Here is a 20,108-nt window from a genome sequence, read left to right as displayed (position 1 = left end):
ACAGTTTTTCAAATAGCAATGCCATATTTATTATATAAATCTGGCTCACTCAGCAAATGTAGTGTCCTACCTTTAACACTGTATTTTACTGATAAACTATATAAATTTTTAGACCTAACCAATTCTACAGTTCTGGATGTGGAGAATGATAATATTCTATTCTAATCCCTGAAACAAGTATTTCACCTTCTACAGCAGCAAATATATTTTCATCTTTCTCATAATATGCAGAGAGCTTCGTATATCATGTCATAACAATAAATAGTTTCTTTTCAAATTTAGCTATAATATTTGAAAATAATCATTCAGAGCAGCAACCATATTGATAAAAAATAATTCTCTCCTGAACACTTTAATTTTCCTTACTGTATTTTAATTGCTTTACTAAATTATAAATGTTTAATGCTTCTAGCCATTTTGAGGTTAATTATTAATGAAAGGGACATAGAGGATGGAAAACTAATCTGGAAGTTTGTCTGTAAAATGTTGTTATTGTGTTAGTTTTGCCAGATATATTGTCAGATTTCTTTATTCTCTTATTTAGGTGATGATAGCACCTTAAGAGTGATGATTAATTTTTGGCTCTTGGTTTATTTCTTTTACATGCAGACTAAGACTTAAAGTAGCAGTATCTAAATCAAAACTCAGATTTACCTTTGAAATATTAGGGCAAAGTCACAAAGCTTTCCAGGACTTCAGTGTCCTATATATAAAATGGAAAAATGTTTCTTAAGAATACTGTGGAGAATGCCTATTAATGAGGGATTTGTTCATGCCAAATATTAAATATCATTTCTAAATAATAGGATTTGGTCAGATTATCTTAGCATCTTTCTACTTGCATCAAGTAAAATTGCAATAGTTTGATCTGTAAAAATTAAAGAATAGAACTCAGTCTTTCATGTAACTCCATTTAGTGTTAGGGTCAAAGGAAAGCTATCCTTGGGGATGGAAAATTCAGTGATAAAGTAAGGAGGAGGAGGAAGTAATAGCATAAATTTCCTAAATCATGCAAATTATTGTGCTCAGATAATTCAGAGAGCCAATTTTTTTGTCTCTCTCCAAAAGGAACGTACTTCATAGCTGCATTAATTTAAAACACTAAAATAACAGGGTGGCAGCACTCAGTAAGAAACCAGTGTGACTTTTGGCTACATTTCTGTTGCTGCTAAGTCCTTTTCAAATATTGTAATTAATTATACTCTTTCTGCTATTTATTTTGCTTATCCTAATTTATACATGCTATTCCTTGAACTGCTGGTTCTATACCCTTAGTAAGAAAGAAGATGAGAAGAAAATAGTTTGTGTCTTATTGTGGAGATTGCTATTTCTTGCATGACACTTTCTTTATATATAAATTATATTTCTCTCTTCATTCCGATCCATTATTTTTTCCTATCTCTAGATATAAGGTTCTTAATGATGTTGGACCTTTCATCAGATGAGGACTAAAACAGCTGGTGAATGTTCTGTGGCTCCTCAATCCCTTTTCCATATCTTGCCAAAACCCCCTTCCATGATAAATGCCCAGAAGCCCAAATATTCAATTAAAATTATATTATAATGTTGCTTTTCTGTGTTTGCACTACATCATGTCATGTCACTTGAGGAGATAACCATAATATTATGTGGAAATATTTTCCTTTTCTAGATTAAATTTGATTCTGATGTTACCACTATAAATTTCATCCTTCTATTAACAACAACCAAAAGTTTTTACAGTGTCCTTGACTTCTTTTTCCTCTTTTTCCCTACTGCCCTCTATTATAAAACTTGACAAATGTACATCCCAGGGCAGCTTAATAGGGTATAGCAAAATGGAGACCGTAAAATGTGTTTAATGTAGGAAACGTGGAACTGTTTTGAACATATTAAATCACTACTCTTTGCACACAGGAGGAAGAAGGCACCTATGACCAAACTCTTGAGTTCCGTAGAGGAGGTGACGGCCAGCCAAGACGATCCACTAGACCAACTCAGCAGTTCTACCAGCCTCCCCGGGCTCGGAACTAATGCAACAAGGTACATTTACATCGTGAGAAGCTGTCCACGTACAGAAAGATGCTACTCGTGTTAAATATATAAGCACAGTTTTAATATTTCATGATAACATACAGGCATACTTCATTTTATTGTGCTTCTCCTGATTACACTTCACAGATATTTGCATTTTTTACAAATTGGAAGTTTCTGGCAACACAGTGTCAGGGAAGTCTTGTCAGTGCCATTTTTTCTAACAGCGTTTGCTCCCTTTCTTTCTGTCTTTGTGTCACATTTTGGTAATCCTTACAATATTTCAAACTTCATCATTATTATATTTGTTATGGTGACCTATGGTCAGTTGTCTTTGATGTTAATATTGTGAAATGATTATGACTCACTGAAGGTTCGGGTGATTGGTTAACATTTTTTAGCAATAAAGTATTTTTAATTAAGGTATGTACATTGGTTCTTAGACATAATGCTATTGCACACTCAGTAGACAGCAGTTTAGTGTGAATAAAGTTTTTATATGCACTGGAAAACCAAAAACTTAGTGTGAGTTGCTTTGTTACAATATTCACTTTATTGTGGTGGTCTGCAACCAAACCCTCAATATCTCTGAGGTTTGCCTGTAATAGAAGAAAACTGATATTTTAAAACTACTTTCAGTTATAAAGTATTTAAGATACTACCACAGTTAACAAACTACTTTTCCTCCGGAGCTTTCCCCACAAATGCTATCCTTAATCCCCTTTTTTCTCTCTACCAACTCTTCTATTGAAGGTGATGACAATCAGTGAAATGACTATAAGTTTGAAAGTAGGAAAAAGATAAAAGAAAACAAAGGACCAGATACTTATCAACCTAGATAACTGAGTTTATCTTTTTGTTGTTTGATTAATTTCCATCCTTTTTAAGAAAGAGGAAGTGTTTCATATGTATCTTCAGGAATTCAGTGAAGACAGCCTTACTGCTTATTGAGATGTAATTTAGGAGCCTTATGCTGTTGATCCAGATTCTTTCATCCTAGAGTTTCAGAAAGAAGGTTACTATCTGAAAATCATCTTCATTAATAAGGAAGATGTAACAAAGAAGTCAGCTAATTATGGGACCAATCTAAGGCATTTCATTTTGATGAACAGAGACCTTAATTCTTAGTACATTCTTAGAAAGAAATACTTTTGCCATCTTTGATAACATTTCTATTTTTTCCTTATGCCAGGACTCTTGGATATTTCTTTTAATACTTAGAGTTTTCACATTAGAGCTTTTGCTATATATCACATAAACACTCTTTTAGACTATATATCTTTTTTCTTAGTCTCTTCTCAGTAGAAAGACTACTGAGAATTTTTAATAAATTGTTCCCAATTCCTTATTTCAGCTGTTCATTCTGACAAAGCTGTTATCTACATTGTGTGTGTCCCCTACTCAGTGACTCTCTCAATTCCTCACAGCAGCCAGGACTGTTTAGCACTGGAAATGCAGCTAGCCTGAATTGAAATGTTCTATAAATAAAGAATGAATACCATATTTCAAACACTTAGTTTGAAAAAAACTCAGCAAGTTGTATTGATTATATGTTAAAATGATAATATTTTAATAGATTGAACTAAACAAAATGTTACTACAATCAATTTCACCTATTTAATTTTACTTTTTAATGTGGCTACTAGAAAATTAAAAATCATATATGTCTCACGTTATATTTCTGGACACCATTGTTCCAAGATCTTCTCCAGCTTCCCAAAACTCTTTCATTGGTTCAAAATTAGTTGTGTCATCCTAAGTGAAGAAATATTTTCTTATATTTTCTAGCCCTTTGCTTCTTATGTAATAGTTTGCCTGGAACAGAAGCCTAATGCTGTTTGACTTCTGATTTATCCCATTGAGCCATGATAGCACCTTTTCCCTTTTATTATTGGTTTTTCTTTGCACTTATTACAAGACTGTCAAGTAGACAGACGTGCCCATGGTATCACAGAAGAGCTGATTCTTGACTTTGGGCATTTTTCTGTAGCATGCAAGAACTGACCAAAGCAGAATCAAAGTACACGTAAGGACTTCAGCAACATTACATTGTGCACAGTCAAGCATCCACTTTTAACATAAGCTCAGTGTGCTTATAATTAAATCTTATTTAAGGTAAATGAAAACTGAGACTTCCCTGTTAGCTTTCCAGTGTCTTCTGAACTGTTTAAAACAGGTTTTAAAAGGTGACCAAAGGTTCTCAACCCCCCAATTACTATAGGACAGGAGATGCAGGACTCAAGGACGCTTCAAGGATGCCTGGGGCTGTTGAAAGCAGGGCCGAGTAGAGACAAGATGTAAGATAAGGAAGGGTGCAGCCGATGGTAGAACTCGTAAGTCCTCTGGGCCCTTCTTTAGTGTCTTTCATGTTTTCTACATTCAGTTCAGTTCAGTTCAGTTGCTCAGTCATGTCCAACTCTTTGTGACTCCATGGACTATAGCCTGTCAGGCTTGCCTGTCCATCACCATCTCCCTGAGTTTACTCAAACTCATGTCCATTGAGTCGATGATGCTATCCAGCCATCTCATCCTCTGTTGTCCTTCTCCTTCTGCCTTCAGTCTTTGCTAACATCAGGGTCTTCTCAAATGAGTCAGCTCTTCACATCAGGTGGCCAGATTACTGGAGTTTCAGCTTCAGCATCAGTCCTTCCAGTGAATATTCAGGACTCATCTCCTTTAGGATGGACTGGTTGGATCTCCTTGCAGTCCAAAGGACTCTCAAGAGTCTTCTCCAACACCACAGTTCAAAAGCATCAATTCATTGGCTCTCAGCTCTCTTCACAGTCCAACTCTCACATCCATACATGACCACTGGAAAAACCATAGCCTTGACTAGACGGACCTTTGTTGGCAAAGTAACGTCTCTGCTGTTGAATATGCTATCTAGGTTGGTCATAACTTTTCTTCCAAGGAGTAAGTGTCTTTTAATTTCATGGCTGCAGTCACCATCTGCAGTGATTTTGGAGCCCCAAAAAATAAAGTCTGACACTGTTTCCACTCTTTCCCCATCTATTTCCCCATCTATTTCCCATGAAGTGATGGGACCAGATGCCATGATCTTTGTTTTCTGAATGTTGAGTTTTAAGCCAACTTTTTCACTTTCCTCTTTCACCTTCATCAAGAGGCTTTTTAGTTCCTCTTCACTTTCTGCCATAAGGGTGGTGTCATCTGCATATCTGAGGTTATTGATATTTCTCCCAGCAATTTGTTTCTTCTAGCCCAGCATTTCTCATGATGTACTCTGCGTATACGTTAAATAAGCAGGGTGACAATATGCAGCCTTGATGTACTCCTTTTCTTGTTTGGAAGCAGTGTGTTGTTCCATGTCCAGTTCTAACTGTTGCTTCCTGACCTGCATATAGGTTTCTCAAGAGGCAGGTCAGGTGGCCTGGTATCCCCATCTCTTTAAGAATTTTCCAGAATTTGTTGTGGTCCACACAGTCAAAGGCTTTGACATAATCAATAAAGCAGAAATAGATGTTTTTCTGGAGTGCTCTTGCTTTTTTGATGATCCAACGGATGTTGACAATTTGATCTCTGGTTCCTCTGCCTTTTCTAAATCCAGCTTGAACATCTGGAAGTTCACGGTTCACATATTGCTGAAGCCTGGCTTGGAGAATTTTGAGCATTACTTTACTAGTGTGTGAGATGAGTGCAATTGTGCAGTAGTTTGAGCATTCTTTGGCATTGCCTTTCTTTGGGATTGGAATGAAAACTGACCTTTCCCATTACCTTTTCCTAATGTTTTCTACATTAGGGCTCCATCAAAAATTTCCTTTGAAAAAGAGTACACTGCTTAAAAGTAAACGATGAATGTTAGCCCTGGGGTAATCATAGCTTATTTGTATCAGAATGTACAATGCAGACTGTTCCTAGTCAACTAAAACATTACAATCTTAGTGGTTCTCTACGTATCTTGAGTTAAAACTCCCATCTTTCCCAGATGCTTATTTTGGATTGTACTGTTGACATGGAAAATCCTCACAGTAAAGAAAATTAATTTTGGCAGAAAACAGTACCATAATGGTATCACTAAAAAAACCTCACTGCAAAATGTATCCTAAAAATTAATTAATTAAGCAGGACACATGTGATCTTAGTTGAAAAACTTTATTTATTCATTTTTAAAATTTATTTTTCTTTATTGAAGGATAATTACTTTACAGAATTTTGTTGTTTTCTGTCAAACCACAACAGTATACATATATCCCCTCCCTTTTGAAGCTCCCTCCCATCTCCCCCCGCTCCCCTGCCACCCCACCCCTCTAGATTGATACAGAGCCCCTGTTTGAGTTTCCTGAGCCATACAGCAAATTCTCATTGGTTATCTATTTTACATATGGTAATGTAAGTTTCCATGTTGCACTTAGTTCAGACATATGTTATAGAAGATAATGAAGTAGAATTAAATATACTCTCTTTGAATGGGAAGTTCAGCAACAAGGATTATACTTTTTGCTTTTGTCACACAACTGAATATATTATTTTCTTCTTCAGTGAAAAGATACTTTATTATTTCCTCATTCCTAGTTTCCATTTAACTTCAATCATTTAAAAACAAGGTATATATTGTATCCAACCATTTGACTTGACTTCCAGCAACTATAAACATGAACTTTTTATCACTTTTTTTTTAAGTTCATAGTTGTCTTTCTTTTTATGTTTTGAGTACTTTGCTAGATGATGAATGCCATAGTAGCTGCTCAGTAAGTGTTTTCTTAAGTCAGTATATTTTGATAAAGTTGTTTATGTGTAATTTACATATTCTTCGATTGCCCTAAGGAGTTTTTTTACAAGTCTCCTACACCAACCCCCAACCCCTACACATTCATATACTTCCCCAGAGGTGCAAAGGGAGTTGGATTCTGCTTGAGGCTGGTACTAAGACAATATCAGTGATTAGCAAAAGTAGGAGATACCTGGGAGTTAGGACTCAGTGAGAGGAGCAGGTCTCAAGAGAGCAATATGGGAAATAGGCCTAGGTCTGAGAAAAAGTGGTGGCAAGTTAGATCCAGGCCCTGAGGGAGGAGAGGGCCCAAACCTCTATTATCTGGACTTGTGATTATTACAGACAACTTAGAAGTAAGAGCAGTTGTGGATAGGGTGTCCATAGTTCTTTAACCAGTGAAAGGGACCAAATTATGTGCCTTTGAAAAGCTTTCTGGCATGATTGGTGTCCTAGAAATTAGATACCAGTTAGTAGGGGCAGGATTTAGAGAGTTGTTTTTTTTTTTTTTTTTTTAGTAGAGTTGATTTAGTTTTCTTTCACAATACTTAGGCCACTTGATGCAAGGAACTGACTCATTTGAAAATACCCTGATGCTGGGAAAGATTGAAGGCAGGAGAAGAAAGGGACAACAGAGGATGAGATGGTTGGATGGCATCACCGACTCTATGGACATGAGTTTGAGTAAACTCCAAGAGTTGGCGATGGCTTGCTACAGTCCATGGGATCACAAAGAGTCAGACACAACTGAGCAACTGAACTGAATTGATTTAGTTTTACAGATGCATTTTAAAGCTTCACTTTCATGGTGGGGTAGAGTCCTCTGAAGATAATCTAAAAGCTGAGAAAGATATGAAGAAGGGAAGAGGCAGTGGCTATTAGAGAATGTGTGAACCAAAACAGCATTACTGATGGTGGCAGAAGAGTATCACTTTAGACTCCTTAAGAGTTTGACCTTGATGTGTTCAGTGCTGTCATGAACTTCTGAATAAGAATGATATGATCAAAATTAAGCTTAAGAAATACTGCTGTTGGATATAGGATGGATTAAGCACCAGAAGGAAAAGAATCTAGGAAGCTATTGCATTGGTCTAGCTGAAGAGTCAGAGAAGGCAATGGCAACCCACTCCGGTACTCTTGGCTGGCAAATCCCATGAACGGAGGAGCCTGGTAGGCTGCAGTCTGCGGGGTCGCTAGGAGTCGGACACAACTGAGCGACTTCACTTTTACTTTTTACTTTCATGCATTGGAGAAGGAAATGGCAACCCACTCCAGTGTTCTTGCCTGGAGAATCCCAGGGACGGGGGAGCCTGGTGGGCTGCCGTCTATGGGGTCACACAGAGTAGGACACAACTGAAGCGATGTAGCAGTAGCAGCAGCAGCTGAAGAGTAGTTAGAGCTTCGAGTTTTGCTGTGAAAAGAGAGAAATGGCAGACCTGTGTAGACTTTGTTTGACACATCAGAGGAGGTTCCCTACTGCCATGGAGGTTAAGGCTCAGTATGTAGAGTGGTTTAGTGAATGGTGACTCAGTTTAAATTTCACTTCTAGTTTCTTTGATGAAAGAATAGTTTTCATAGTTTTACATATTAACCAAAACCTTGAAGCTGATCACTAAGCATAGTTGTTGTTTAGTTGTCCAACTCTTTTGTGACCCTGTAGACTGTAGCCCTCGAGGCACCTCTGTCCATGAGATTCTGGAGTGGGTTGCCACTTCCCTCTCCAGGGGATCTTCCTGACCAAGGGATTGAACCCACGTCTCCTGCGTTGCAGGTGGATTCTTTAGTGCTGAGCCACCAGGGAAGCCCCTTTGAAACCAATAGCGAAGCATACATTACTATATAAATATCATGACCTTGTTTATTTTCCAAGGTCCAGGTTTTAACACCATTTTTAGCTAGTAGAAGATGTATTTTAGGATGGCTTTCTGTTTGTGTTTTTTTTTTTTTTAAGACAATCTAGAGCAGCATCCTTGTGCAAAATTTTTCAAATCAAGGTCAGGGAAATGATCACTATAAAGATAGATGTTATAGAACCCCATGAAGCCAGCAGGAGAGGCATCATGTGAGGACAGTAGTACCCAAATCTCTAGTTTCTAATCAGGAGACTGTTGACTTCAGAGGACTTATGAGCCGTTTGAATGCAGCCATGGGAATGCTTCCCGTCCCTGCCCACCCAGTTTCTTTCCTCCATGAAGCTGAAACAGGACTGGAGCAAATAGGGCCTCTCTCACCACCTCTCTCAGCCTTCTCTGTTGTCGCCACCCACAGCATTTCTGCTAGAGTGGCATCTGATAAAGGTGGGGAGCAGGCAAGGGAGGCAGCAGGCTTAGGTAAATTACCTGAGAGACTGAACCAGCTCAGAGGGGTTCATAGGGGAAATGGAGGTGGGTAGGATGGGGGTAGATGCGATTCAGTGGCAGATTGCATCTTTTTTAGGTCACCCTCTGTTAAACTCTGCTCAGTTAATCCAGATTCCTGAAGCAACGTGCTAGCAATAGAGGGACTAACAGTGACAGAGATGTACTTTAAAAATTTCTAGAAGGAAAACTTATTTTTTAAAGACTTTGCTTTTTGTTTATGTACTGATTTATAGAAATTATGTTTATAAATTAGCAGTGTCCAGTTTGCTCTGCTTGTGATCTATTGATATTTGTATAAACACTTCACAGTTACAGGTAGGTTTCAGCAGTGTGTGTATGAAGAAGTTAAGTTGAGGTGCCAATTTCACTCTCTTCTTCTCTTCTTAAATAGAGTCTTTATGAAGAAAGGAGCTGTTGACTGAATCATCCTGGTCAGAACCTGTTGATAGACCTCCTGCTTTCCCTTCGGAGTAAGATGCAGACATGGTGGATATTATTATTTGGAGAACTAAAAGGCAGATTTTAGGGGGAAAAAAAATTCAACCCACATAAAGAATGGGGAAAAAATACAAAGTTAAATAAAGCAACTTTTACAAGTAGAAGAATTTTTTCTTCTGCCATCAATAAAACCAATGCACTATTAAATACATTGTTTTGCTATATGTTTTATTTTCTGAATGTTATTTTTCTTGTTCATCTGGTATTAACCCCATACTAATTGCCTTCTGTAGAATGGCAATTACAGCATACTGAAGCTCCTCTGTAATTACAGAATAAACTGACTGACACAGTTTGCCACATTTCTCAACAAAACAACCTGAAGACAAATAGCAGTTCTTAGTATGGTAACACTGCAAAATATGACAGCAGAAAAATATTCAGAACTCTGATATGTTGTTTTAGCAGTCTGTTAATCTAATTCAATAAAAAAAAAAACAGGCATTCCCTTGCTTATAAAATGTGCAGTGGATCTTTTAAGATGCATCTGGTTGCAGATAACAGAAAACCCAGCTCTAACTGGTTAAATACTAAAGTGCTAGCTTATTTCACTCATCAGAAGCACATTAAGTTTCCGTTGGTTTAATTCACTGACTCAGAGTTGTCATGAAAGATCCTGATCCTTATTCTTTTCATCTCATTTCTGCTTTCTGTGACATAAGCTTCATTCTTCAGCTCCATATGATCCCAGGATGGCTACAGCTTCCTGAGCTGTTCAGTGCAGAGATGGGGTTGGGGTCCCTTCCGGAAGTGCACTCAGAAGAGAAAAGAAGCTATCCCTCTTAGGCTGCATTTACCTGTGTTGTGTGACTTTTCAGCCTTTGAACGAGAAACTTCAGCAAGGGTCCATGGGTGAGTTTAGGCCTGATTCAAGTGGGGGCAATCTGCTTTCCTGAAAACATATTCAGTCTGAGGCAGAGGATATATATGTGAAAGTCAGGGCACTTGCCAAAATGAGAGGGATTGGCAGAAGCAACCAGAATCTTCATTCAGTTCGGTTCAGTTCAGTTCAGTTGCTCAGTCGTGTCCAACTCTTTGCGACCCCATGAATCGCAGCATGCCAGGCCTCCCTGTCCATCACCAACTCCCGGAGTTCACTCAGACTCACGTCCATCGAGTCAGTGATGCCATCCAGCCATCTTATCCTCTGTTGTCCCCTTCTCCTCCTGCCCCCAATCCCTCCCAGCATCAGATTCTTTTCCAATGAGTCAACTCTTCACATGAGGTGGCCAAAGTACTGCAGTTTCAGCTTTAGCATCATTCCTTCCAAAGAAATCCCAGGGCTGATCTCCTTCAGAATGGTTGGATCTCCTTGCAGAGAACCAATATTTCTGAGCTATAGGTTCTTAATAGAACAAAAATAATAACCCCATAGTCTCAGTCTTATGAAGTCAAAAGTGAGTGGTTAAAATTTAAGGAGAAAGAGGGATGAAGGAAGGGAGGGGAAAACAGAATTCTCTGGTTAAAATAATTGACAAAAATTAGTACTTTGCTTTGATAGAGAAGGCATTGGGCATTTTCTCAGGGCCTATTAACTCTAAGTTTTGTTTGTTAGCCCACAGTCAATTGTTTGTTTCTACAGTATCTTAATAAGTGAAAGAGTACAGGTGAGAAAGACATGGCTGATAGTATGGGGTTTTTGTTTTTGTTTTTTTGGCTTTCTTTTTATTTTTTTAATTTTATTTTTAAACTTTACAATATTGTATTAGTTTTGCCAAATATCGAAATGAATCTGCCACAGGTAGACCTGTGTTCCCCATCCTGAACCCTCCTCCCTCCTCCCTCCCCATACCCTCCCTCTGGATCGTCCCAGAGCACCAGCCCCAAGCATCCAGTATCGTGCATCGAACCTGGACTGGCAACTCGTTTCATACATGATATTTTATATGTTTCAATACCATTCTCCCAAATCTCCCCACCCTCCCCCTCTCCCACAGAGTCCATAAGACTGATCTATACATCAGTGTCTCTTTTGCTGTCTCGTAGAGGGTTATTGTTACCATCTTTCTAAATTCCATATATATGCGTTAGTATACTGTATTGGTGTTTTTCTTTCTGGCTTACTTCACTCTGTATAATAGGTTCCAGTTTCATCCACCTCATTAGAACTGATTTAAATGTATTCTTTTTAATGGCTGAGTAATACTCCATTGTGTATATGTACCACAGCTTTCTTATCCATTATCTGCTGGTGGGCATCTAGGTTGCTTCCATGTCCTGGCTATTATAAACAGTGCCGCGATGAACATTGGGGTACACGTGTCTCTTTCCCTTCTGGTTTCCTCAGTGTGTATGCCCAGCAGTGGGATTGCTGGATCATAAGGCAGTTCTATTTCCAGTTTTTTAAGGAATCTCCACACTGTTCTCCATAGTGGCTGTACTAGTTTGCATTCCCACCAACAGTGTAAGAGGGTTCCCTTTTCTCCACACCCTCTCCAGCATTTATTGCTTGTAGACTTTTGGATCGCAGCCATTCTGACTGGCATGAAATGGTACCTCATAGTGGTTTTGATTTGCATTTCTCTGATAATGAGTGATGTTGAGCATCTTTTCATGTGTTTGTTAGCCATCTGTATGTCTTCTTTGGAGAAATGTCTATTTAGTTCTTTGGCCCATTTTTTGATTGGGTCATTTATTTTTCTGGAGTTGAGCTGTAGGAGTTGCTTGTATATTTTTGAGATTAGTTGTTTGTCAGTTGCTTCATTTGCTATTATTTTCTCCCATTCTGAAGGCTGCCTTTTCACCTTGCTAATAGTTTCCTTTGCTGTGCAGAAGCTTTTAAATTTAATTAGATCCCATTTGTTTATTGTTGCTTTTATTTCCAATATTCTGGGAGGTGGGTCATAGAGGATCCTGCTGTGATGTATGTCGGAGAGTGTTTTGCCTATGTTCTCCTCTAGGAGTTTTATAGTTTCTGGTCTTACGTTGAGATCTTTAATCCATTTTGAGTTTATTTTTGTGTATGGTGTTAGAAAGTGGTCCAGTTTCATTCTTTTACAAGTGGTTGACCAGATTTCCCAGCACCACTTGTTAAAGAGATTGTCTTTAATCCATTGTATATTCTTGCCTCCTTTGTCGAAGATAAGGTGTCCATATGTGCGTGGATTTATCTCTGGGCTTTCTATTTTATTCCATTGATCAATATTTCTGTCTTTGTGCCAGTACCATACTGTCTTGATAACTGTGGCTTTGTAGTAGAGCCTGAAGTCAGGTAGGTTGATTCCTCCAGTTCCATTCTTCTTTCTCAAGATCGCTTTGGCTATTCGAGGTTTTTTGTATTTCCATACAAATTGTGAAATTATTTGTTCTAGCTCTGTGAAGAATACTGTTGGTAGCTTGATAGGGATTGCGTTGAATCTATAAATTGCTTTGGGTAGTATACTCATTTTCACTATATTGATTCTTCCAATCCATGAACATGGTATATTTCTCCATCTATTAGTGTCCTCTTTGATTTCTTTCACCAGTGTTTTATAGTTTTCTATATATAGGTCTTTAGTTTCTTTAGGTAGATATATTCCTAAGTATTTTATTCTTTCTGTTGCAATGGTGAATGGAATTGTTTCCTTAATTTCTCTTTCTGTTTTCTCATTATTAGTGTATAGGAATGCAAGGGATTTCTGTGTGTTGATTTTATATCCTGCAAGTTTACTGTAGTCATTGATTATTTCTAGTAATTTTCTGGTGGACTCTTTAGGGTTTTCTATGTAGAGGATCATGTCATCTGCAAATAGTGAGAGTTTTACTTCTTCTTTTCCAATTTGGATTCCTTTGATTTCTTTTTCTGCTCTGATTGCTGTGGCTAAAACTTCCAAAACTATGTTGAATAGTAATGGTGAAAGGGGGCACCCTTGTCCTGTTCCTGACTTTAGAGGAAATGTTTTCAATTTTTCACCATTGAGGATAGTGTTTGCTGTGGGTTTGTCATATATAGTTTTATTATGTTGTGGTATGTTCCTTCTGTTCCTGCTTTCTGGAGAGTTCTTATCATAAATGGATGTTGAATTTTGTCAAAGGCTTTCGCTGCACCTATTGAGATAATCGTATGTTTTTTATTTTTCAATTTGTTAATGTGGTGTATTACATTGATTGATTTGTGGATATTGAAGAATACGTGCATCCCTGGGATAAAGCCCACTTGGTCATGGTGTATGATCTTTTTAATATGTTGTTGGATTCTGATTGCTAGAATTTTGTTAAGGATTTTTGCATCTATGTTCATCAGTGATATTGGCCTGTAGTTTTCTTTCTTTCTTTCTTTCTTTTTTGTATCATCTTTGTCAGGTTTTGGTATTAGGGTGATGGTGGCCTCATAGAATGAGTTTGGAAGTTTACCTTCCTCTGCAATTTTCTGGAAGAGTTTGAGCAGGATAGGTGTTAGCTCTTCTCTAAATTTTTGGTAGAATTCAGCTGTGAAGCTGTCTGGACCTGGGCTTTTGTTTGATGGAAGATTTTTGATTACAGTTTCAATTTCCATGCTTGTGATGGGTCTGTTAAGATTTTCTATTTCTTCCTGGTCCAGTTTTGGAAAGTTGTACTTTTCTAAGAATTTGTCCATTTCTTCCACGTTGTCCATTTTATTGGCATATAATTGTTGATAGTAGTCTCTTATGATCCTTTGTATTTCTGTGTTGTCTGTTGTGATCTCTCCATTTTCATTTCTAATTTTATTGATTTGATTTTTCTCCCTTTGTTTCTTGATGAGTCTGGCTAATGGTTTGTCAATTTTATTTTCCTTTCAAAGAACCAGCTTTTGGCTTTGTTGATTTTTGCTATGGTCTCTTTTGTTTCTTTTGCATTTATTTCTACCCTAATTTTTAAGATTTCTTTCCTTTTACTAACTCTGGCGTTCTTCATTTCTTCCTTTTCTAGTTGCTTTAGGTGTAGAGTTAGGTTATTTATTTGACTTTTTTCTTGTTTCTTGAGGTATGCCTGTATTGCTATGAACTTTCCCCTTAGGACTGCTTTTAAAGTGTCCCACAGGTTTTGAGTTGTTGTGTTTTCATTTTCATTAGTTTCTATGCAAATTTTGATTTCTTTTTTGATTTCTTCTGTGATTTGTTGGTTTTTCAGCAGCGTGTTGTTCAGCCTCCATATGTTGGAATTTTTAATAGTTTTTCTCCTGTAATTGAGATCTAATCTTACTGCATTGTGGTCAGAAAAGATGCTTGGAATGATTTCTATTTTTTTGAATTTACCAAGGCTAGATTTATTGCCCAGGATGTGATCTATCCTGGAGAAGGTTCCATGTGCGCTTGAGAAAAAGGTGAAATTCATTGTTTTGGCACGAAATGTCCTATAGATATCAATTAGGTCTAACTGGTCTATTGTATCGTTTAACGTTTGTGTTTCCTTGTTAATTTTCTGTTTAGTTGATCTATCCATAGGTGTGAGTGGGGTATTAAAGTCTCCCACTATTATTGTGTTATTGTTAATTTCTCCTTTCATACTTGTTACCATTTGTCTTACATATTGCAGTGCTCCCGTGTTGGGTGCATATATATTTATAATTGTTATATCTTCTTCTTGGATTGATCTTTGATCATTATGTAGTGACCCTCTTTGTCTCTTTTCACAGCCTTTGTGTTAAAGTCTATTTTATCTGATATAAGTATTGCTACCCCTGCTTTCTTTTGGTCCCTATTTGCATGGAAAATCTTTTTCCAGCCCTTCACTTCCAGTCTGTATGTGTCCCCTGTTTTGAGGTGGGTCTCTTGTAGACAACATATGTAGGGGTCTTGTTTTTGTATCCATTCAGCCAGTCTTTGTCTTTTGGTTGGGGCATTCAACCCATTTACATTTAAGGTAATTACTGATAAGTATGATCCCATTGTCATTTACTTTGTTGTTTTGGGTTCGAGTTTATACACCGTTTTTGTGTTTCCTGTCTAGAGAATATCCTTTAGTATTTGTTGGAGAAGTGGTTTGGTGGTGCTGAATTCTCTCAGCTTTTGCTTGTCTGAGAAGCTTTTGATTTCTCCTTCATATTTGAATGAGATCCTTGCTGGGTACAGTAATCTGGGCTGTAGGTTATTTTCTTTCATCACTTTAAGTATTTCTTGCCATTCCCTCCTGGCTTGAAGAGTTTCTATTGAAAGATCAGCTGTTATCCTTATGGGAATTCCCTTGTGTGTTATTTGTTGTTTTTCCCTTGCTGCTTTTAATATTTGTTCTTTGTGTTTGATCTTTGTTAATTTGATTAATATGTACCTTGGAGTGTTTCACCTTGGGTTTATCCTGTTTGGGACTCTCTTGAGTTTCTTGGACTTGGGTAATTATTTCCTTCCCCATTTTAGGGAAGTTTTCAACTATTATCTCTTCAAATATTTTCTCATGGTCTTTCTTTTTGTCTTCTTCTGGGACCCCTATGATTCAAATGTTGTAGCGTTTAATATTGTCCTGGAGGTCTCTGAGATTGTCCTCATTTCTTTTAATTCGTTTTTCTTTTTTCCTCTCTGATTCATTTATTTCTACCATTCTATCTTCTAATTCACTAATCCTATCTCTGTCTCTGTTATTCTACTATTTGTTGCCTCCAGAGTGTTTTTAATTTCATTTATTGCATTATTCATTTTATATTGACTGTCTTTTATTTCTTCTAGGTCCTTGTTAATCCTTTCTTGCATCTTCTCAATCTTTGTCTCCAGGCTATTTATCTGTGATTCCATTTTGATTTCAAGATTTTGGATCAATTTCACTATCATTATTCGGAATTCTTTATCAGGTAGATTCCCTATCTCTTCCTCTTTTGTTTGGTTTGGTGGGCATTTATCCTGTTCCTTTATCTGCTGGGTATTCCTCTGTCTCTTCATCTTGTTTAAATTGCTGATTTTGGGGTGTCCTTTCTGTATTCTGGCAGTTTGTGGAGTTCTCTGTATTCTGGCAGTTTGTGGGCATTTATCCTGTTCCTTTATCTGCTGGGTATTCCTCTGTCTCTTCATCTTGTTTAAATTGCTGATTTTGGGGTGTCCTTTCTGTATTCTGGCAGTTTGTGGGGTTTCCTCGCTCTGTGTGGGTTTGTACAGGTGGCTTGTCAAGGTTTCCTGGTTAGGGAAGCTTGTGTCGGTGTTCTGGTGGGTGGAGCTGTATTTCTTCTCTCTGGAGTGCAGTGAAATGTCCAGCAATGAGTTATGGGATGTCTGTGGTTTTGGGGTGACTTTGGGCTGCCTGTATCTTGGATCTCAGGGCTGTATTCCTTGCTGCTGGAGAATTTGCTTGGTATGTCTTGCCCTGAAACTTGTTGCACCCAGAGAGGTTTACAGCATTATATGGAGAAGAGAAGAGTGAGGAGGGAGTTAGAGGTGACCCGATTGAGATGAGGTGGAATCAATAGAGGAGAGAGTGGGCTATTCAGTAATCTCTTCCTTATGTGCACTCCACAACTGGACCGCTCAGAGTTGTTCACAGAGTTATACAGAGAAGAGAAGAAGGAGGAAGGTGGCAGAGGTGGCCAGGAGGATAAATGGGGGGAATGAAAAGGAGGGAGACAGATCCAGCCAGTAATCAGTTCCCTAAGTATTCTCCACCATCTGGAACACACAGAAATTCACAGAGGTGGGTAGAGTAGAGAGGGGTTAGGGAGGAGACACAGGCGACCTGGTGAGAAAAAGGAGAGTCCAAAGGGAAAGAGAGCAGTTAAGCCAGTAATCTCGCTCCCTAGTGAAAAATGGGTACTGAAGATTGGGCTCTTAAAGGTACAAAATTGGTAACAAATACATAAAAGCAAAAATTTTAAATCTAGAGTAGTGTTTGGAATTTCAAAAATACGATGTTAAAGAAAAGAAGAAGGAAAAGAAAGAGAGAAAAAAATGAACAAACAAAAACAAATAAGGTCGTGAAAATTATAAAGAAAATATAGGTACAAAATTGATAACTAATACCAAAAAGCAAAAGTTAAAAATCTAGAGTACAGTTTGGAATTTCAAAAATACAATGTTAAAAAAAGAAGAAGAAAAAGAGAGAGAAGAAAAAAAACAAACAAGAACAAACAAAGTCACCTAAATTATATATATATATAAAAATACAGGTACAAAATTGATAACAAATACCAAAAAGCATAAATTAAAAATCTAGAGTAGAGTTTGGAATTTCAGATATACAGTATTATTTAAAAGAAGAAGAGAAAGAAACAGAGAAAAAGAATAAGAAAAAAATAAAAAAGGGTCACAGAAATTATTAAAAAAAAAAAAAAAAAAAACTATAGGTACAAAATTGATAACAAATACCAAAAAGCTAAAATTAAAAATCTAGAGTAGAGTTTGGAATTTCAAAAATACAATGTTAAAGAAAAGAAGGAAGAAAAAAAAAAGGTCAAAAAAATTATAAAAAATACATATATATGAAGTTTGCTTTAAAAAAAAAAGGGTCTTTTTTTTTTTTGCAAAGTAATCGGTTATAAAAGTGGAAATTAAAGGAATAATAGAGGACTTAAATTTTTTTTTAATTAAAAAAGAAAAGAAAGAATGATCGTACAAATAGTAAAAATATATCTAGGACTTTTTCCGGTTTTGTTGTGAGTATTGTGGGTTCAGTTCATTTTTGGCTAGTTCCTTGGTCTGACTTATATTTCTTAAGATCTATAGGCCCCTTCCTATGTAGTTGGTAGTAACCACAGGGTTTTAATCTATTACCTGTAGCTTCCAAGGCGGTTCCCTCTGTTATAGCTTCTTCTGTTTGCTGGTCTCTTCAGTGTCTGGTTTCCGCCCTGATACAAAGGGTATGGTGGAGGACACTTTTTTTTTTTTTTTTAGGCTCACTTGTTCAGTTGCGCTGAGGGGAGGTAGGGAGGGATGCTGCAAACAAATAACCCTGGCGTGTGCTCGCAGTGCCTCAGCCACACTGGGTCTGACCCCCGTTCACGGCGCGTGTAGCCTCTCTGCCCACACTGCTCAGGCTCTAGGTTGCTGCGCCGGGAACCATCCGTGGCCGGCCCTGGCCTGCCTGTACTTCCCAGGTCCAAGCCGCTCAGGTTCAGGCACTCGGGTACTCCTCAGGGGCGCAGACTCTTGGTTGGGCCTGCGTTTTGTGCCCTTCCCAGATTTGAGCAGCTCAGGTGATGAGATGTTTGGTGCGCGTGATTGCTGCGACTTATCGCCTCCCCGCCGCTCGGTTATCTAGGTGTGCACCGGCACACCTTCTCAGGCAGATGTTGACTGTCCAGACCCCCAAGAGGTTTTAGCAAAGAAGCCTGCTTACAATTTTATAGATAATGTCTCTCTGGGGCTGCGATTGTCCCCTTCCGGCTCTGGCTGCCTATCACTGGAGGGGGATGGTCTGCCGCCGGCTATCTATGTTCAGTCCTTTGTTCCGTGCATGGGCCTGGCGGTGTCATAGGTTAGGGCTGGCTTTTCGCGTGGTAGATATCCCACAGTCTGGTTTGCTAGCCCAAATTATTTCGCTCAGATAGCGCTTGGGGTATTCAGGCCAGATTCTTGCCATGCAGCCCGCGCCGCACCTCCCCCCTGCCCAGCCCCCACTTGCTAATGGCGGATAAAGGCATCTGCGCTGCTTCTCCGCTGGGGGAATTACCGTAGGACTCGCAATGTGCGGGTTTTAATTGTTTATTTTTCCTCCCTGTTATGTTGCCCTCTGTGCTTCCAAGGCTCGGCACAGATTCAGCAGTGAGAAGGTTTCCTGGTGTTTGGAAACTTCTCTCTTTTTAAGACTCCCTTCCCCGGACGGAACTCCGTCCCTCCCTCTTTTGTCCCTTTTTTTGTCTTTTATGTTTTTTCCTACCTCCTTTCGAAGACTTGGGTTGCTTTTCTGGGTGCCTGATGTCCTCTGCCGGCATTCAGAAGTTGTTTTGTGGATTTTACTCGGCGTTTAATGTTCTTTTGATGAATTTGTGAGGGAGAAAGTGTTCTCCCTATCCTACTCCTCTGCCACCTTAGCTCCTCCTCCTGTTTCTTATTTTTTTTTAACCATCCCTATGCTTCATAACAAGAAGTGGAGTGGCCCGGGCATTGGTTGCTTTCTTAAAAAAGATCTCCAAGTAATTCTAATGCATATCCTGGGTTAAAAACCAGAGGAAGGGCCATGTTTGACCACTAATAAGTTAGCCAGTAAAGGAAAAGGCAGAAGAATGTAAACCGAGGTCTGAGAGTGGCTTAAAGGACTGATTCTCTCTACTTTCTTGTTGGTAGATGAGGACAGTAGTCCCTAGGACAGTGCTAAGCATAGAAGAGTCTCTAAAGTGGATGGCACTAGTGTTGCCTAGTGATTGTCATGGTAACAATCCCTGAGGATAGTTCTGTGCAATAGATAGTATGTGACATATATGATTTGACCTGAAGGCATCAAGGAAAAGTTTAGGTTGGAAGGCAAATGAGGCCAACCTATCTGCCCTGGAGGCTGCTGGAGCACTGAAGGTGACAGCAAGATGTACTTGACCAAGTAAAAACTAAGCTCCACCATGACTTTCTGTTACTAAGGGCAGCTGTAGGCCTAGATGTGCAATAATTAATTACTAGTTTGGTGAAGTTCTTCTAAGAGCATGGTGGTAAGTATTTTTC

The 20,108-nt window shown here is 38.4% G+C and overlaps 1 protein-coding gene across 3 annotated transcripts in view; it reads left to right on the top strand.

Annotated features, from left to right (window-relative positions):
- The window catches only part of TDRD3 (tudor domain containing 3), a 226,752-nt gene extending 217,004 nt beyond the window's left edge, over positions 1-9,748 (top strand). For all 3 annotated transcript variants that reach the window (XM_027557099.1, XM_027557098.1, XM_027557100.1), the window contains 2 exons: positions 1,897-2,022; positions 9,491-9,748. In XM_027557099.1, the coding sequence (XP_027412900.1) occupies positions 1,897-2,013 (117 nt within the window). In that variant the 3' untranslated portion in view covers positions 2,014-2,022; positions 9,491-9,748. The remainder of the gene's footprint in view (positions 1-1,896; positions 2,023-9,490) is intronic.
- The last annotated feature ends 10,360 nt before the right edge of the window (positions 9,749-20,108 follow it).

The sequence above is a fragment of the Bos indicus x Bos taurus genome, chromosome 12, assembly GCF_003369695.1.
Source record: "Bos indicus x Bos taurus breed Angus x Brahman F1 hybrid chromosome 12, Bos_hybrid_MaternalHap_v2.0, whole genome shotgun sequence".
Taxonomy (NCBI): domain Eukaryota; kingdom Metazoa; phylum Chordata; class Mammalia; order Artiodactyla; family Bovidae; genus Bos; species Bos indicus x Bos taurus.
The sequence above is the reverse complement of the archived record's forward strand: the minus strand, read 5'-3'. Positions and strand labels throughout refer to the sequence as shown.